General features: G+C 38.1%; 1 protein-coding gene across 4 annotated transcripts in view; it reads left to right on the top strand.

Moving 5' to 3' along the window:
• Window positions 1-19512, top strand: part of PRKAA2 (protein kinase AMP-activated catalytic subunit alpha 2) — a 37439-nt gene that overhangs the window by 3347 nt on the left and 14580 nt on the right. For 3 of the 4 annotated variants that reach the window (XR_009154386.1, XM_058177010.1, XM_058177011.1), the window contains exons 2-7: window positions 4483-4624; window positions 7036-7129; window positions 12902-13046; window positions 14409-14496; window positions 14958-15182; window positions 17904-18405. Coding sequence is in view for 3 of the 4 variants with exons in the window: in XM_058177010.1 (XP_058032993.1) it covers window positions 4483-4624; window positions 7036-7129; window positions 12902-13046; window positions 14409-14496; window positions 14958-15182; window positions 17904-18405 (1196 nt within the window). In the remaining variant the exon portion in view is untranslated. Of the gene's footprint in view, window positions 1-4482; window positions 4625-7035; window positions 7130-12901; window positions 13047-14408; window positions 14497-14957; window positions 15183-17903; window positions 18406-19512 lie in introns of those variants that run through there. The other variant, XM_058177013.1, reaches the window with a different exon arrangement.

Genomic DNA, 19512 nt, shown 5'->3' with positions numbered 1-19512 from the left:
TTTTAGGATCCAGAGAACTTAGTTTAAGAAAAATTATAAAGATACGTACAAAGAAAGATATTGTACTTTTTATCACTTTTAAAAAGAACAATGTAGTATGAATGGGTATACTTCCAGGATAAGAAAAACTACTCCTTTCTAAATGTCCTTTTCTGTGCATAAGTATCTATGCAACATATCTATTGATACCTTCCCAGTATTACTACTGTTTTTAGAATACTGTAATGAGCACACACATTAAAGATGAAGTCCAAAAGTGATATAAAATTAAGAGTAAACAAAATCAGTGAAGATAGTTGGAGAGCATTGAAGATGTCCAAAATTTCATAATTTATCATTTTATTCAAAATGCATCAAAATACATGCTGCAGTATTTGTGTTAATTCTCAAGACACTGCAAACTTTTTGTGCCTGGTTAATACAGGTCTTCTCTGGCACTTCAAGGACAGGCTAGCCAGGTAATCAAATAGTGTTTTTTTATCCTGAATTCTTATAAATGGAAAATAAATGATAGTTCTTACTGGGCCTTTGTGTATGTTTCTGTAATACTAACTTATAGCATCACTCAGACATTGCTATGATGGTATGTAACCTGTCTGCATTAGCAATTTATCACCACAGCAATGTCTGGGTGATGTTGTAAATTGCTGGTTTCCTCTGTATAATCATTTGGACCATTTCTTAAGTTTCTTCACATTTCTTGGAAAAATCCTTATGCATCATAGAATAGTATGTTCCAGTAGAGGGAACGTAGAGATACCAGTCTATATATCTTGCATGTTACAAAGCATAATTTATGTCAAAAATTTGCTGTTCATTCTGAATTTGCATAGGGACATAAAATGAGCAAGCCAAACTATTTTTATTTTGAAGCGTGGCAAGCCAGTTTATTTTTAGAACACTCTTATTGAGGAAAGAATTTCAGGCTGCCCTTATCTCTGCTAATAATAGCGACTTGCTCAATTTATACAGCTACCGAATTACCATCTACCCTTCTCCTTTAGTCAGGCTACCTCTTAATTGCAGATTTTCTAGTTCATAGTTCACTTAGTTTTAAAATGTAATGATTTTTTAAAGCTGGGATGCTAAACTCTACAGCCTATTTCTTTACTTCTTTCTTTTAGAATATCATAAGGATTCTTTAAATTCCAGGACAAATATTATCGTAAAGTGTTGTTGTTTTATATAAATCTGATACTAGAAGGAAATTTATGGTTGGAAATCTATATGTATACTTGAATGTGTATGTGTCTCCAAATGTGTGTCTCTTGTCTTTGTCACTTTATGGAACACAACCATGGGCAAACTCTGTCTTGGCTTAAAACTTTTAAAAATAATAATTATTAATTGCTAAATTTTGTCTTTATTTCCTCCCCTAAAACAATTGTTTCAAAATACTGGATTGGAAGCTAATAAGCTGCACATTATGTGGAGGTTCTAGAGGGGATAGGGAAATATTATTATTAGTCTGAAAATATAAGGAATAGATAAATAATTTCTTAAAAGAAGATGGGCAAGCAGTGATGCTCCTAAAGAAAAAAAGAAATAATCCATGATAAATTTTAAATCAATTGCTTAAGAAGAGTATAATGATGCAGTAATATATTATATCGTCTGAACTGGATAAGACTGTCAGCTACATTATCTAGAATTGTGGTTTTATTTATAATTTGTATTTATTTTTTATATTTATATTCTATTTTCCCAAGAGCTCAAGGCAGACTAAATAGCAATTTACTCTGCAATAGCAATGTGAGGAATACTGGGCTGAGAGTGACTATGCCAAATCACCCAGGGAGATTCAGTGATGAGGTGAACTTGAATCTGGGTTTCTTTGGCCCTAAAGACTAATAAAATATGACTTTCTGATCCTTCAGGATAGATTTTGAAATGAACATAGGTAGTCCTCGACTTACAACCACAATTGAGCTCAAAATTTCTGTTGTTAAGTGAGACATTTGTTAAGTGAGTTTTGCACCTATTTACAACCTTTCCTTTCACAGTTGTTAAGTGAATCACCACAGTTGTTAAATTAGTAACCAAATTGTTAAGTGAATCTGTCTTCCCATTGAATTTGTTTGTCAGGTCACAAAAAATGCTCATATGACCATTGCAATCATCCTAAATATGAACCAGGTGCCAAGCATCTGAATTTTGATCACATGACCAGGGGAACTCTGCAACAGTCGTAAGTGAGAAAAACAGTCATAACTCACTTCTTTCAGTGCTGTTGTTAATTTCAACAGTCACTTAATGAATTGTTGCAAGTCGAGGACTATCTGTATTGATGCTGAAATATTGTGAAGTAGTTTGGATTTAGTTCAGCGTGATTCATTTTCTGTATCTTCTATTCCCCCCCCAAAAAAACTGCTCTAAAAACTAAATATTTTAAATGTATATTTAGAAAAGATTATTTTTGCTAAAGATCAAATAAACATCTACAAGACAATCACATATGATTGCAGTCTAATCTATGTACTGTTACTTGGAAGTGAGTTCCCTGCAATTATTTAGAATTACTTCTAAATAAACATACTGTAAGAATTTTGATTTTTTTTCTTTCTTAATTGTGCATGTTAAACACAAACTGAAGCATGCCATCCTTTTGTTTCAAAACTTATAAAATAGAAAGTTTTGCAACCAATAGTAAATGGATGAGAGAAAGCTTTTAATAGAACTCAGTTAAATAATGGAATGCTGTAAATAATTTTATGCAGCAAGTGGCCTGTTGAAAGTGGACAGATGGACAGAAATAGGCACCTGGACAAAAACCTTGATGATTTTGAATTACAGCTCCTATCAGTTTGAGCTAGCACAACCAATTTTGGTTAGGGATAGGGAGGGGGGGTATTATAATCCAAAATATTATTGAAGAAGGTCGGTAAAGCAAGGCTGCCCTAATTAATGCAAATAATTAGTTGAAAATAGGATTCACAAAAGAAGAAATGATGAAAGCTTTCTCCTCTCATTATTAGTGAACTTGAGAGTGGCGATAACCAGATTGCTGCAGGATACTGTCCTTCTGTACTTTTTAAAAAAAATCAGAGTCAAAGCAGTATTAAAGTAGCTTTAGAAGTCATCATGTGGCAAATCTTTTTGAGCATTCTGCCTTGGCTCAAACAATATGATGTTAACAATATCATGTCACCAGCGACATGTCCTTTATCTCATTTATACAGAGAGACAAACAGGTACCTACTTTCCTTCAGTGCCCAGTTGTCATTGCTAGTAAGTGAACTGGGGGGGAAAAAGGCTCTTTTGGTGGTACGTGTAAAAATAATAATAATGATATAGTACTGCTCTTTAAAACTTGTGAATTGTATGCTGCCCTTGATGTAAGAAAAAGCATTTCAACCAGGGGTGAAATGCTCCCAGTTCGGACTGGATCACGTGATCCGGTAGCAATGGGGGCAGATAGTTCGGAGAACCGGTAGCAAAAATCCCTGCCCCCCTCCCACCGCCCACGCCTCGCTGTTCCTCTTCTCTGCCCCTGAAGCTCTCGGTGGTGATATAGCTGCAAACGGTCTTAAATGACTGCCACGGCGCTTCAAAGGGCCGCACTACAGCTGATCAGTGCTGTAGGCAACTAGTAGACCGGTGCCTCTATTTTTAAAGAAGGTAGACCGGTGCGCTCCCAAGTTTTGTATACTTTATTATTTTTATTATTTATTATTATTGGCCATGCCCATTCAATCACCTGACCACCAAGCCACACCCACCGGGTCACCTGACCACCAAGCCATGCCCACCAATTAAGCCATGGCCACGGAATCGGTAGAGAAAATTTTTAGATTTCATCCCTGATTTCAACCCAGATTTAATTTATATTTTTGTCACTACTTTTATTAATGTTGTAAAAGTTATTATTAGACAGATTTATCCACAACCAATATCTTAACTATTGGTTTTGGAATAATGTAACTTCCAGAAAGATAAATACACAGATTTGGAGTAAACTGTATTTTCATACTTATGTCACAATGCAATTCCATATATACCAACTCAAGAATACAGTAAGTTTCATTAGCTCCATTTATTTTGGTAGGATTTCATAGCCTTGCAGAGACTGCAGTCTTTAAACTATTTACATGAAATACAGTCTTGCAAAACCCAGGGAAACTTTTTTCTGAATAGAGATTGTAGTGTTAATATAGTCCTGAGCAACATAATGGCCTGGTGGCACAGATGCTGGCCTCCTGCTTAGAAGGTTGAGAGTTCAATCCTAGGAAGCAGCAGTTTTTTCTCTCCCACGACATAAACAAAAAAATACATGCTATGAATTCTGTGTGGCATCAGGAAGGGCATCCAGCCAGTTCAGCTCCACCCAGTCACCCTGACTCTACCCTGAATTAAGGGATTACAGGGTCATAAAAAGGGAGGTTTATTTTATTGTAGTGTTAGTACATAAGCGATGCATCTCACAATTCAGTAATTCTTTTATGTAAGCAGAAATTAACATTCAACCTTTTTTCTTTTATTTAGTTGGAGAACACCAGCTTACTGGACATAAAGTAGCAGTGAAAATTTTAAACAGGCAAAAAATTCGTAGTTTGGATGTTGTTGGAAAGATCAAACGAGAAATCCAAAATTTAAAACTTTTCAGGCATCCCCATATTATCAAACTGTAAGTGTACTCACTCTTATTCTCTTTGTAGCAAAATACAAAAACGTGTGGAATATATATTTCTATATTACAGGTATTTTGCTGTATTTCTAATATGTTTAAGAATAATATAAATTAAGCATTGGAATCACAAAGTAAGTTTTATTGCTCTTATATTGAATTTACTCCCATATCCATAGAATACTTGTATGGATAGTCTTCCTTTTGAAACTCAGTCAGCAAAATATATATTGGGATTCAGTTAGGTGATTACTACCATATTAATTGTTGTTTTTAATTAAATTTACATGCCACCCATATCACAGTTCGAGATGACACTGAACCATTATAAAATGTTCTTCAAAATGTTTCAGGCTAGATTATATTTCTGTAACAAACAGAAGAAAACATTAACTCTCAGTTTGATGCAGTATCTTATACTTTTCTGGGATAACTGGTACAAGATTGGACAGCTGCTTGATAAAAGCAAAGGTATTGTAGGTTTTCATCTTAGATTCATGAAGTGAAAAATCTTTAGGTCTTTAAGTCTAGATAGACTAATTCAATTATATATTTACGTATTAAAATTTCAAGAGCAAAATTGAAATATCTTTTGATTTCATTGAATAATGCATAAAAAAGAAGTACTCAGTTTATTCAAGCACAGTAGCTATGTACTTCTGTGAGCAATGTCTAAAGAAGAAAAGCAAGTCTTTTTTCCTCTTATAGTATGGTTAAAATCTTTCTTGATTGTCCATTTTAGATCATTAAAATGGCTGTGTTATTATAAATACATGTACAGACATATTGTATGTTCTTAATAATGGTGAATATATATAATAGCTTTATACGGGTAGTTCTCAACTTACAACAATTCATTTAGTGTCCATTCAAAGCTACAACGGCACTAAATAAAGTGAGTTATGATCGTTTTTTGCACTTAAAACTGTTACAGTATCTCCACAGAAGTGTTCAAAATTCAGATGCTTAGCAACTGACTCATATTTATGACAGTTGCAATGTTCCAGGGTCATATGATCGCCTTTTGCAATCTTCTGACAAGCAAAGTCAATGGAAAATCCAGATTCACTGAACATTTGTGTTACTTTAATTTCTATTATTAATTTTAAGGGGTTTTTTAGTTTTATATATTTTAAAGTTTTTAGGCCAACTATATAATAAGTTTTTTAATTTGTATTTTAATTGTATATTGTACCGTTTTGTTTTACCTTGGCTGTACACCGCCCTGAGTCCTTCGGGAGAAGGGCGGTATAAAAATCGAATAAATAATAATAATAATAATAATAAATGCAGTGATTCACTTAACAACGGTGGCAAGAAAGATAATAAAATGGGGCAAATATCTTAATATCTTGCTTAGTAACAAAAAAAATGGGCTTAATTGTGATCGTAAATCAAGGACTATCTGTATTATGGATCCAGACAGATTGTAAATAGGAATAATTATTATTGCACCATGCTTTGGGACTGAATGAGAAAGCTAATGAAAACTTCATCAGTCCTGCATTGTGAATAGCATAGAATAGAATAGAATTTTTATTGGCCAAGTGTGATTGGACACACAAGGAATTTGTCTTGGTGCATATGCTCTCAGTGTACATAAAAGAAAAGATACGTTCATCAAGGTACAACATTTACAACACAATTGATGGTCAATATATCAATATAAATCATAAGGATTGCCAGCAACAAAGTTACAGTCATACAGTCATAAGTGGAAAGAGATTGGTGATGGGAACTATGAGAAGATTAATAGTAGTGCAGATTTAGTAAATAGTTTGACAGTGTTGAGGGAATTATTTGTTTAGCAGAGTGATGGCCTTCGGGAAAAAACTGTTCTTGTGTCTAGTTGTTCTGTTGTGCAGTGCTCTATAGCGTTGTTTTGAGGGTAGGAGTTGAAACAGTTTATGTCCTGGATGTGAAGTGAAGGAACCCTTCCTATTATGTAATCATTCAACGTAAACTAACACATTTTGACTTTTATTCTGAAGTGTCTTAATTTTCTCTTGGTAGCAACGTTCAGAATATTAGTTCTGAGAAGATTTATTGAACAAAGATCTTAGAGGAGTGAAGAAGTTTAATGTAGAGTGATTGTATTGTACACTGGTCAAATTGTGGGAATTATTATGGAAAAATAAAAAATTTTTGCAAAAAAAAAAAAAAGAAGTTTAATGTAGGGGGTAGAGTAGGAGGAATGAAGATCTATCAAACAGTTTAATTGAGCAGAATCCCAAAGGAGTTTATATTTACACTGCAAAAAAAGGGACCACTTTAGAAGTGAAAAGCAATTATATAGAAAGTAAATTCCAGTGATTTTGTAAAGGACGGCTTTAAGATTAGACAAGGGGTCTTAAGAACTTTGTCTAGCAAAAACATTTAAGATGCTATTATTTTCTTGTATGTTTCAATAGGTATCAGGTGATCAGCACCCCTACTGATTTTTTCATGGTGATGGAATATGTGTCTGGCGGCGAATTGTTTGATTATATCTGTAAACATGGACATGTAAGTGTGTTATCTGGTTGGAATAAAAATGCATGTGGTGAAAGGACAAAAAGACAATAGTGGAAAATAGAATTGCTTTGCTAAATAGTAGTGTTTTAAGTCAGTAAGATCAAGAATAGGCCAAGCCTATTAGCCATATGTAAAATGGCTTGCTATTGAATCAAATCACTGATTTATATTTCTTCGTTTATTGTAGCTATTGGCTACAGTACTCTTCCCCATCTGGTACCTACCAGATGCATTGCATTTAACAAGTTAAAGAGACCATGTTCACTTGGATGATGATGTTAAAGTCCAACACATCAAATAAACTTCAGATTGGGGAAGGTTGCTATGCAGTCTTACAATTCAGCAATTCTACTAATCATCATAGCTCAAACCGAATAGATCTTAAATAATTGGAAATTAATATAAGTGCTAAGCAGAAGCAACCTCCATCACCCTGTTTTGTTTTAAATCAGGTGTGTCAAATTCACATCATCACAGCAGCGTTACCTGACGTATCGGGATTTTTTCCCCCTTCGCTAAACTGGGCGTGGGTGAAACTGGCATGTGATGCATCCAGCCAATGGGCTGGGAGTTTCACAGCCCTGTTTTAAATCATCTACAGCCCAATGGTTTACTTTACATCAGTGTTTCTCACCAGCCAGTGTTTCTCACCAGCCAGCATGGGGGAATTCTGGGAGTTGAAATCCAGACCTCTGAAAGTGGCCAAGGTTAAGAAACACTGCTTTACACCATGCCACTGATTTCTGTTAAATATACAGTAACAGTGATTTGGAGATAATAGTTCATCTGACTTTGTAGAAACACAAACATACTTTAGGTACAGCTGTCATTTCACACAATCTTAAAATTTATTTGGTGTTGTGGAAAGCTTTATAGGTATGTTTAGTTAGTGATATGATTACTAGCAAATGAGCCATATATAATATTGAATAAGAATTCAGGCTAAGAATAGTACTAATACTTTAGCAAAAACATGTTTTATAAACAAATCATACAATTCACAGGTACTTTATTCTTTGGATTTCTTTTTCTTTTCAAAATAGAATTATTGATAAACGTTATAAGAGCATCTAAGTCATTTGTAAAGTAAAAGCAGATTTAATTTTTATTTCTCCAATTCATAGGTTGGATTATTATTATTATTCTCTCCTTTTCTTTAATCTTTGCAAAATATTAGGAGAGCAAAATGCTTCCTCATGCATATTATATAAATCTAGTATAGGAGTAACATTTTCTACCATTATTTTGCATTTTAGTAGTTTAGTCTACTGTTTATAAATTTAGTCAGTGATGAATGTGTTATATAATAGTTAATTATAAAATGTAAAGTATGCAGTTATTTTGATTATTCTATCATTATAATCAGCTGATAAGGCTCATTAATTAATGAAGTAATTCCACTTTAGTTTTGAACTCAACTACATCATTCTCTATAAACAGACAAAGCCAAATTAGGTTGTCTTGTTGTAATTGATGACATCTTGTAGCTTGAAGTTTCAATAGTATACTTAAAATGCCTCTTGTATGAAAATTAACTTCTCTCTGCAGATACATCATTTAGAAGGATTTGACTTAAACTGCCCTTTGCTGAACCGTCCCCGCCCTCCCCAGGGAATTTCTTCTGGATTTTATGCATAATATTTTTTAAAAATGTGAACTCGCACAACCTATAGACCAAAATGCAATAGTCTTTTCTACCATTACAGTACTCTGTCTCTTCATCCTACTCTTCATCTACCAGTTCTACTTCAGAACACTGGAGGATGGATATCTATCTATCTATCTATCTATCTATCTATCTATCTATCTATCTATCTATCTATCTATCTATCTATCTATCTATCCATCCATCCATCCATCCATCCATCCATCCATCCATCCATCCATCCATCCATCCATCCATCCATCCATCTATCTATCTATCTATCTATCTATCTATAATTTCCACATATAAAATGTACACAGAGCTCATTTTGAAAATTTACATTCGTGTTTTTTTTTAACATAAAATATTACAGGAACAAAGCTGTAGGAACACCAGACTTGTTCTGATGTCTGCATGCAAACAATGCTGTGAAATGGATAGATCTGAATGACCTATGGGTTCCTCCCATTTTTAGAGGGGTAGATTTTATGTCATTTTGGGTTTTTTTAAATTGTATTGGACTTAGAGCTTCCACTTCCATTCCCCGCCCTCCCCCGTATTTTAAAATCAACACTTGCATCAAAGCTGAAATGCAAGGATTTCTTATGCTGTCTAAGCCCAGAAAGCTGTATTTTAGTTTAATAGAAGCTACCTAAATCAAGCCAGGATAAAGCCATAGTTAAAATAAAACTCAATACCTTGGGATTAGATTTTATTAAAAAATAGAGTTGATTCTGGAGCAAAAGCTTTCAGTATACTCTGTGTGTTCAGAAGAATGGGACTGTAAGCATAAGACATAGAATAGAATAGAATTTTTTATTGGCCAAGTGTGATTGGACACACAAGGAATTTGTCTTGGTGCATATGTTCTCAGTGTACATAAAAGAAAAGATACGTTCATCAAGGTACAACAAGACATCAGGAAATTTGTTGTCAAACATCAAAGTCTGTTTTCAGAAATAACAATCTGACATTTTCCTAGACCAGGGGTCTCCAACCTTGGCAACTTTAAGCCTGGAGGACTTCAACTCCCAGAATTCCCCAACCAGCTGGCTGGGGAATTCTGGGAGTTGAAGTCCTCCAGGCTTAAAGTTGCCAAGGTTGGAGACCCCTTTCCTAGACTATCCTTGTGTACAATTATTCTTGAAGGGAGATTTCAGAATATGTTGGTTGCTGCTGAAAGCAGGACAGCTGTTTTAGGAAGCCCTTCACTTGTCATTACTGCTGCTTGTATATGTGCTTAGGAATGACTGGGCATGAAAACACATCATAGCAGCTGCTGATCCTTCTCCTTGCTAGCATCACTATTGATTTTCATTCTGCTGTGTGAGAGACTGAAGCAGCCCATAGATAGCAACAACAGTATCAGGAAGACAAATGCCTCCTTATGCAGATCATGTTGTGACCCAGGCCCAAGTAGGTAGTAGAAAACTTAGTCAGTGAAAAAACAAACAAACTTTAGTTGAACAGCTGAGAATTACTTCATTCCTAGCGTAGTTAAACTAAATTAAAGCAAATTCCTCCCAACACAACTTCCTCAGTCCTATCTCAAACCTTGATCCAATTAGGCAAACTGTCAAAGGCCTTTCTTGGCAAACGTTCAGAAGTCACCGATACAAAAAATAAATACAAGAAGACAAAGCTATTAACGTTGTTTTCCAGCAAAGCCCAAACGCCGTTGCTGGTCTGTTTTAAGCCTTATGGGAGGGGCCAATCATCTCTTGGCCCTACTCCTGAGTCGTCTTCTTTGCTTGAGCTGCTCTTGCCTTCTGGCAGCTCTTCTCATGCGTGTATTAGGAACAGACTCCTCCTGTTCCTCTGCCTCACTACTATCAGTCTCTGGAGGGTCTGGAGTCCGCACCTCACTCCCCAATGGCCCTGGCCCTACCTCAGCCTCACTGCTGTCCGACTCCATTGCCAGCTCCGCAGGCTGCTGGTGGACTACAACAGATCAGTGACACCAATCCTGATCTTAAAACAGATAAGATGTAAAAACACTTCCCTGCATTTGCCAGCTCTGCCTTATGTTAGGTGTTGGATAAGGAATAGGCACAAAAATATTCAAGATCATTTATGAATGTCTATAGATCTTTGGAAAATTCTTGGAGAGGATTATGCAGTAATACATCGATTCTTTGATCATCAGTTTTAAAACCTTGGTCTAGTTTGCCTCCAGATGTATTTTATTATATCTTTCATCCCAGCTCACTTGAGCTGGTGGGCATGAGGTCTGGGAATGACTGGAATTGTCAGTTCAGCAATCAGTTTTATTATAGTCACAGACCAGTATCAAAAATTCATTACGTTGCTTTAGATTATAATGAAATAAAAGATTTTCAAGCTACATAAAATTACATAAAAACAATCTAAAATATAGTTACACAAAAAAATAAAAGGGAAAGGCCACTGGTGACTATCTTCCATGTGACAGTACCATTTGCTACTTCTAGGGCACAGTTTCCTTCTCATCTTTCCCACTGTAATCACGCTGCAAGACTTGGGGAAGAAATCGGCTTCTTGATCTTATTATGTTGTTTGCAAATTGTGTAATCAAATCCTACTGTTGCAGAAGTGCTACCTTGTTCCTCCTGAGTATCCCCGTCGGCAAACCTTTTGCTTGATCATTTTACTTATTTATTTATTTTATTTATTTATTTTTGTCAAGCATATATAAGATAACAGGTAAAAATATAAACATAATTTGGATACATGAAAAGAGTAAGTAAAAAGGAATATTAGGACAGGGACGGTAGGCATGGAGATGCACTTATGCACGCCCCTTACAGACCTCTTAGGAATGGGGTGAGGTCAACAGTAGACAGTTTAAGCTTAAAGTTTTTGGGGTTTGGGAAAGAAACTACAGAGTCAGGTAGCGTATTCCAGGCATTGACCACTCTATCACTGAAGTCATATTTTCTGCAATCACATTTGGAGCGGTTTACCCTGAGTTTGTATCTATTATTTGCTCGTGTATTGTTGTGGTTGAAACTGAAGTAGTCATTGACAGGTAGGACATTGTGGTAGATAATTTTATGTACTATGTTTAGGTCAGATTGAAGTTGGCATAATTCTAAGTTGTCTAAGCCCAAAATTTGGAGTCTGGTGGCATAAGGTATTTTATTGCGAGCAGAGGAGTGGAGGACTCTTCTTGTGAAATATCTCTGGACTCTCTCGATTGTATTTATGTCTGATATGCAGTGCGGGTTCCAGACAGATGAGCTGTATTCAAGAATTGGTCTAGCAAATGTTTTGTATGCTCTAGTTAGTAGTACAATATTACCAGAGAAGAAGCTACGCAAGATTAGGTTAACAACTCTTAGTGCCTTTTTGGCAATGTTGTTACAGTGGGCTCTGGCACTTAGATCTTTAGAAATTAGTACTCCAAGGTCCTTGACAGAGTGAGGGTCATCATAACTCATTCCCACTAGCATTTGGAGAATTTCTCACTGTTCCTTCAGTTTCTAGGATTCATAGAAAATACAGTATATATACTGTTAAAAAGGCCAGACTTTGTGACAAATAAAATCTAAATTTAATCCAAAGTTAAGTATTTCTTCTAGACTGGTCTCTAAATAAAGTGATCTGGGCCATATAGGGAAAACCCAGAGAGAACCAGGTGAAGAGACGCTTAATTGTTTGACAGCCTTAATTTCCAGAAACTGTGCAAAAATAATCACCTCTTGTTTTTCAATTTTAGTGCTAGTAACCAAACTGTAATTCTAAATTTGTCTTGTGGCTATCCAAGAGAGGATTGCTGCATTGTTGAGTGGCATACAGAAACTCCTAGAGCAGGGGTGTCAAACTGGCGGCCCGCGGGCGAGATGCGTCATGTGCAGACCATGCCCACCTAAGCTCCGCAAATGGGAAAAATGTCACAAAACATCAGTGCAACGTGACGCAGCGAGTTTGACACCCGTGTCCTAGAGCAGGGGTCTCCAACCTTGGTCCCTTTAAGGCTTGTGGACTTCAACTCCCAGAGTTCCTCAGTCAGCTTTGCTGGCTGAGGGATTCTGGGAGTTGAATACCACAAGTCTTAAAGGGACCAAGGTTGGAGACCCCTGTCCTAGAGCATTTATTTGCTTTTGTTGTTGTTGTTGTTATTGTTGTTGTTGTTGCAGGTAGAAGAAGCTGAAGCCAGGCGCCTCTTCCAGCAAATTCTGTCAGCTGTGGATTACTGCCATAGGCATATGGTGGTTCACAGAGATCTGAAACCAGAAAATGTGCTGCTGGATGCACACATGAATGCCAAGATAGCTGATTTTGGTATGTGACCCTAATAGCATTCCAAAAATGTAATTGGCTACGATCCATTTGCTGGACTGTGTCAATGTTAACATCTTTCAGATAACTCAGTGTTATTTTCCATCACCATTAGAAGCTTCTGAGTTACTATGAAGAGCTCTTTTAACTGAAAACATTGGCTTAATCTTCTCCAAGGTAGTAAACTGTAGGTGAAGAAAGTCCATGGCTAAAGGTTTTCAATAGAACAACAAAAAAATTAGGATATTAAATTTCACACGGATTCGGAGCCATTTCTAGAACAACTATCTTTCTATTATTTATTTTATGGGGAGTAATATTCAGCCATGTGAATTTCACTATAGCCTAAATTGCTTTTGTTAGTAACCTCATTGGAAAATTCATTGTGAATTATCAGTGGTGACAGGTGTTTCTCCTAGCTCCCTTTGCTTTCCTAACACAATGAAGAAAATATATTTACAAAAATATCTGCTCTAGTGATAGATCGTCTATCATAACACCAGTCTTAAGTGAGCAAAATACAGTAACTAACTGATTTTTTAAAAATACAAACCAGTATACGTACTTTTGAAATAAATATTTTCCATTTTTTTCCTCTCATCTGTTTCACTGCCCTTTCAAATAGAAATGGCAGAATATAAAAAGACGTTACTTAAACTAATGCTCATCTTCAGGCTAGATAAATAAGAATATTCCATGGATGTTTGGACATCCAGAATGTTCTCCTCTAGGTCTTTGTGTGCAAAATGTAAATTATTGGTAGGATTAATTTGGATGCAGGAATCTGTAGAAAAAGTGAGATTCTATATATATGAAGGAAATATATATGAGATTCTATATATTGTATATGAAGGAAGGAAGCTGACATCTTGGGAGCAAACCATAACCAAGCAGTTTTATTGCTTGGTGACTGTTTAGTTTGTAAGAAAAAAAGTGGCATAGCTCTAGGATTCATTTCTTATTATTTTATAGTTGGTTATTCTATTCTCTTCTGTTCTGTTCCATTCCGTGCCGTGCCGTTCCATTCCATTCCATTCCATTCCATTTCATTCCATCTGTAATTTCCCAGTTTGAGTTCTTCTACCTTTTTGCTTCATCTATATAGGTTACTCAGCAGTGAAATGCACTTACCTTCGCTACCAGTTCGGGAGTGTGAGCGCGCACACCTCTTCTGCGCATGCGCAGAGCCTTCTGCAGATGTGCAGAGCCTTCTGCACATGCAAAGAGGGTCAAAAATGGGATGTAATGACGGCCCAGCGGGTGGGGGGATCCTCCCGCCACCGGCGCTACCGGTTTGCATGAGTCGGATAGATCCGGCTGGATTTCACCACTGAGGTGACTACCTAAACAGTTTTCTTTTTTTAGGGCTGTCCAATATGATGTCAGATGGTGAATTCCTGAGAACCAGCTGTGGCTCACCCAACTATGCAGCACCAGAAGTAATCTCTGGAAGGTAGAAGTTGAAGGAAATGATTGCATGTGGAAATGCTTGGGGAATGGAGCAAAATGATTTATGTTATTAATTTATTTAGGTAATGAGAGCTACATGATTTTATTTTTAAAAAGAAACAACAGCCGTAAAAGAGGGTGGCAGATTTCATGAGTTGACCAATAGGTAGAAACATTTTATTTAAATTTAGCTGATAAAACATGACCAAACATGTACCATGTTGCTTAGTATCAGCAATCTGGAGTGCTAAAGAATATATTAGGAATACTTGGAGAAGGTTTGAAGAGAGATTAAAAAAGGAGAGTTACCAACAAAAAATGATCAAGAGACGGAGGAGGAGGGTTCTATAATTTCTGGTCTTCATTTTGAGTGAAGGCAATTATTTAGCGCTGCTTTCTTCTTCTTCTCTCAACTATTTAATATTACATTAAGACATAGATTAATGACATTTTTCTTTTCTTCAGACTGTATGCTGGCCCAGAAGTTGATATCTGGAGCTGTGGTGTTATTCTTTATGCTCTCCTCTGTGGGACTCTTCCTTTTGATGATGAGCATGTTCCAACCCTGTTTAAAAAAATCCGGGGAGGCGTCTTCTACATTCCTGAATACCTCAACCGTTCAATAGCAACCCTGCTGATGCATATGTTGCAGGTTGATCCACTCAAACGAGCCACCATCAAAGACATACGGTAAGCCTGTGCCAAAATTCTAACATGCCGCTGATTAACATTTTTCTAAAGTAAGAAAGAAGAGGATAGTCACAAGAATGTGTTTATTGTGTAATTTGATAACTAGAAAGAGATTGGACAATCATTTCCAATCTGATTAAACGTAGGCTGAAAATTGTTAATTAAATTAAAATAAATTGAATTTGGAGTCTCCACAGACAGTTATTAGAAAACCTGAGAGGAGATTTAAAATAATCTTGAATAATAAAATAGAATGTAAATGAAGTAGCATGTAATAAAGATACATTTTAATAAGTTGCAAAACTGTTTAGCTAAAAAAAACACATAATATGTATAAGAGCCTTAATTATAGTGTGATACTCTACAACTATTTACCACTCCATGGACTGGATTTCTGTCCTTTCTTTCAGCCTTATTTCTGTATCTCCATGTGTGCCACATTCCAAAACTCTGAAATCTTCATGCAATATGTGGTTTGAACTATTGATTGTGCATGTATGTTCTGTTGGGGGATACATGGGATCTCTCATATTAATAAACTCTAGGTCTGTCAAATTAAAATTCCCCTTTTCCTTGGATTCAACATTTTCTTGGCTGAGTGTGTTCTACAATTATTTTTTCATATCTAAAGGTTTATCAAGAACACACGAATCAGTCCTAAATCAGTCATTAAAACTGAACATGAGCATACATAATTGTTATCACCATTTAACATTTTCTCTTCTGTGACTGGTTTGTTTTAAAATTCTGTTGTAATTTGATGGAAAAGAAATTGTTTCCATTTCCTTCTTGCAAAGGAAAATGTTCTGTCCCCCCCACCTCAGTCCGGGAGACTCGTGAACTGACTCAATTAGCCAGCAATTTAGTCCATGGCAGCTATTAGCTCTGGCAGCAGACCAGCGAACGTCTGCCAAGGTTTTCTTTATCTTCCCTGATGTTACTGAAGCAACCAGGAAGTCAGGAACAAACAGCAATCCAGGCCAAATGCTCAGTCAAATAGTTCAGCTCAAGTTTTCTCCAGTCAGTTTGTAGTAGAGCAGCCCCTCCTGCTTTTATACCCTGTGGGGTGTGGCTCCATGACTCAGCACTCTCTAGGCCTGCCCCACCCCTTCTTTTGTTGTTCCCGCCTCTTTTGTCTATGAAACCTGGGATCTAACCAGGACTGATTGTCCACAGCTGGGTCTGGAAGTGTTGCCTGGGTGGGAGGAGATTGTTCTGTTTCCCTTCCCCCAATACTCCCAGCAAAGAGTCAGTCAGAGGCCTCCTTTTCTGATTTATTTACATATATATAAATGTCCTGGCCATGTCTACCCACGGGCCTGCCAAGTTTCTGGAGATAACAAGGAAATTACAGATAAGGCCAGAATTACTCACAAATATATTCTTCCCTCCATTGATACAGTTTGCCCGCGCAAATTCATTGCTTTGTCCAAGACCAAAAACCAGGAAGTCCCGCCTCCTATTTATAGTCTCTGCAGATGTCACTGCATGACAATCATTACTTGGCTTTCTCCCAACGCTGCTTCTGCTGCGCGCGCCGGTCACGTCTGCGCAGTCTTGCATTACTCCAAAACTGTTCTTGGGGCGTTGCCAAATCAGAAGAAGGCTCGGGAGAATCAGGCCTTGCTGGGCCCTCCTCCTCCCTTTGAGTGGGTGCCAGGGAGAGAGAGGGCTCAAGAGAAGCAGGGCTTGCCAGGTCTTCTCCCTCACTTTCTGAATCATCTGAGTCCAGGAGTCCGGGTCCAGGAACCTGGGTCACAACAGAGATACAGGAGACAGAGGCCTCGTCACCTCCTCCACCTGGCCTGCCTCTGGCTCCTGGAGCTGAGCCAGAGAGGCTGGCCCTGCAGAGGGGAGCCCCAACGGCCCTTCCCCCTCACTCTCTGAGTCAATTTCTGGCAGGGAGCTAGGCCCAGGGGGTGGGCGGGCTGGAGCCACAACAGATAACATTTCAGTAAAATCCTCAGGGAGATGGAGGGATCTTGCATTAATGTAGTTATAAGATGATTAAATGTGATGTCTTTTTTTATATACAGTCATCTTTCCAGCATTCTGAAGTATTTCTGGGTTTTCATACTTCAGTTAAATTCCAGTGGGAGACCTTAGACCAGGGGTGTCAAACCGCCGGGTGCTTAAATCTGGCCTGCGGGGCCAGTCTGGAAATAGCAAAGGACTGGCCCCGGGTGCCTCTGGCAGCCAAAATGGGATGTGGGGAGATGTATTTGGCCCTCCTGTGCCTCATTTTTGGCCTGGATGGCCTGCAGCACCCTGCTGGCCAAAATGAGGTGTGTGTCCAGGCAGCATGTGGCTCCCCGCACCCCGTTTTGGCCAGCAGGGTGCTGCAGGAGGTGTCTGTCCCCTCTCCCCCACCCCTGGCCAGCCCACGGAGGAGAACTACAATGTCGATCTGGCCTTCGAAGAAATCCAGTATGACACCCCTGCCTCAGACAGAAACTTTTTCATATCAGAAAGTTTGGGCAGTGAGGAATACTGCAGAATGGTTCAGAGATGTGGGATGATTGATGTGATAACAATAAGAAAAAAATACCACAAGAGTAGCACCTCTGCTGCTCCCACAATCGAGTAATGTCAGGGCTTCCCAATTGCTTCCAACTGTTCTGAAAAGTTGCATAACATGATGAAGACCATTTGGGAGTTTGAAAGAGATTTCAATACACCGTAAACCAATGGTATTGTTCTAACATTTTTATTTTCTTCTAGAGACAACGAATGGTTCAAGCAAGATCTGCCCAGTTATTTGTTCCCAGAAGATCCATCATATGATGCCAATGTCATGGATGATGACGCTGTGAGGGAAGTTTGTGAGAAATTTGAATGCACCGAGTCAGAAGTGATGGCCAGCTTGTACAGCGGAGATCCTCAAGACCAGCTTGCGGTTGCTTATCACCTGATCATTGACAACCGGAGAATCATGAACCAGGCCAGTGAGTTCTACCTCGCCTCCAGCCCACCCAGTGGCTCTTTTATGGATGACTCTATGCATATCCCCCCAGGGGTGAAACCTCATCCGGAAAGGATGCCGCCTCTTGTTGCGGATAGTCCCAAAGCCAAAAGCTCTTTGGATGCATTGAACACCACTAAGCCAAAACCATCGACTGTGAAAAAAGCCAAGTGGCATTTAGGAATACGGAGTCAAAGCAAGCCTTACGATATCATGGCTGAAGTTTACCGGGCCATGAAACATCTGGATTTTGAGTGGAAGGTAAGAATAGCGGTGCCTTGTGGCTCTCGAAGGCTTTTCAGATGAGTAATCCATGAATTTTATGTATTTATGTATTTTTGCATTTAAAACATGCGAGCACTACTTTTGGATGTATCCAGGGAGGCTTGTATCAGTTTCATTTAGTTTTATTGGTCACAGTGAAAAATCAGCTAAGGCTTAATGCTCATAAAACAGATTAAATAATAGTATATTATAGGTAGTCCTCGACTTACAACCATTTCTTTAGTGACCGTTCAATATTATAAAGGCACTGAAAAAAAGTGACTTCTTCTTGTGGCCCGTCCGCTGCCAGCAGAGCTAGCAGCAGAGTCAGAGGAGGAGATGGAGGGAGAGCCTGGGCCGGCTTCGGAGCCTTTGGAAGGCTCTGATAAGGAAACACCATCACAGGCAGAGCCAGGACCTTCTGTCCTCCCCCAGGTGGAAAAGCAACTGTCTTTGGGGCCTGAGCTGAGTGAGAGGGAGGAACAGATGGGGCCCATCCCATATGCGCAGAGAGGAAAAAAGAGGAGAGCAGCAAACGAAAGCAGTAAGCCGAGTCTCAAGGAAAAGCAGACGTAGACGATAGCCAGCCCCTCTCTGGCTGGGAAATGAATAGGAGGGGTTTGGGACCGGCCGGTTGTCACAGACAACCTTTCGTTTTTAGGATACAAAAAAGCCAAGCAATTTGGCTTTTTAGGCCAGAACCAGGTCTGCTGGGACTAATTTATGTTTGGTTTTTTGTTTATCCACGTAAATAAAAGACTGTTCCTACCCTGTTTGGAAAGGGGTTTGTGTTTACTCATGAGTAAGCAGATTATCATTACTTGCTAAGGCTGGGTCAGAACACTTATGACCACTTTTCAAACGTACAACCATTGCAGCATCCACACAATCACGTGAACGATATTTGGATGCTTGGCAACTGACATGTATTTATGATGGTTGCAATATCCTGGGGCCATGTTTTTGCAGCCTTCTGACACGTAAAGTCAGCATCAGGCAGAGATCTTTTTCGAGGTTCCTGTATCTCCTACTTTCATTAATTTTATAATCTACAGGTAGTCCTCCACTTAAAACTACAATTGAGCCCAAAATTTACGTTGCTAA

This window comes from Ahaetulla prasina, chromosome 3, assembly GCF_028640845.1.
Source record: "Ahaetulla prasina isolate Xishuangbanna chromosome 3, ASM2864084v1, whole genome shotgun sequence".
Taxonomy (NCBI): domain Eukaryota; kingdom Metazoa; phylum Chordata; class Lepidosauria; order Squamata; family Colubridae; genus Ahaetulla; species Ahaetulla prasina.
This window is presented reverse-complemented; position numbering and strand designations above follow the sequence as displayed.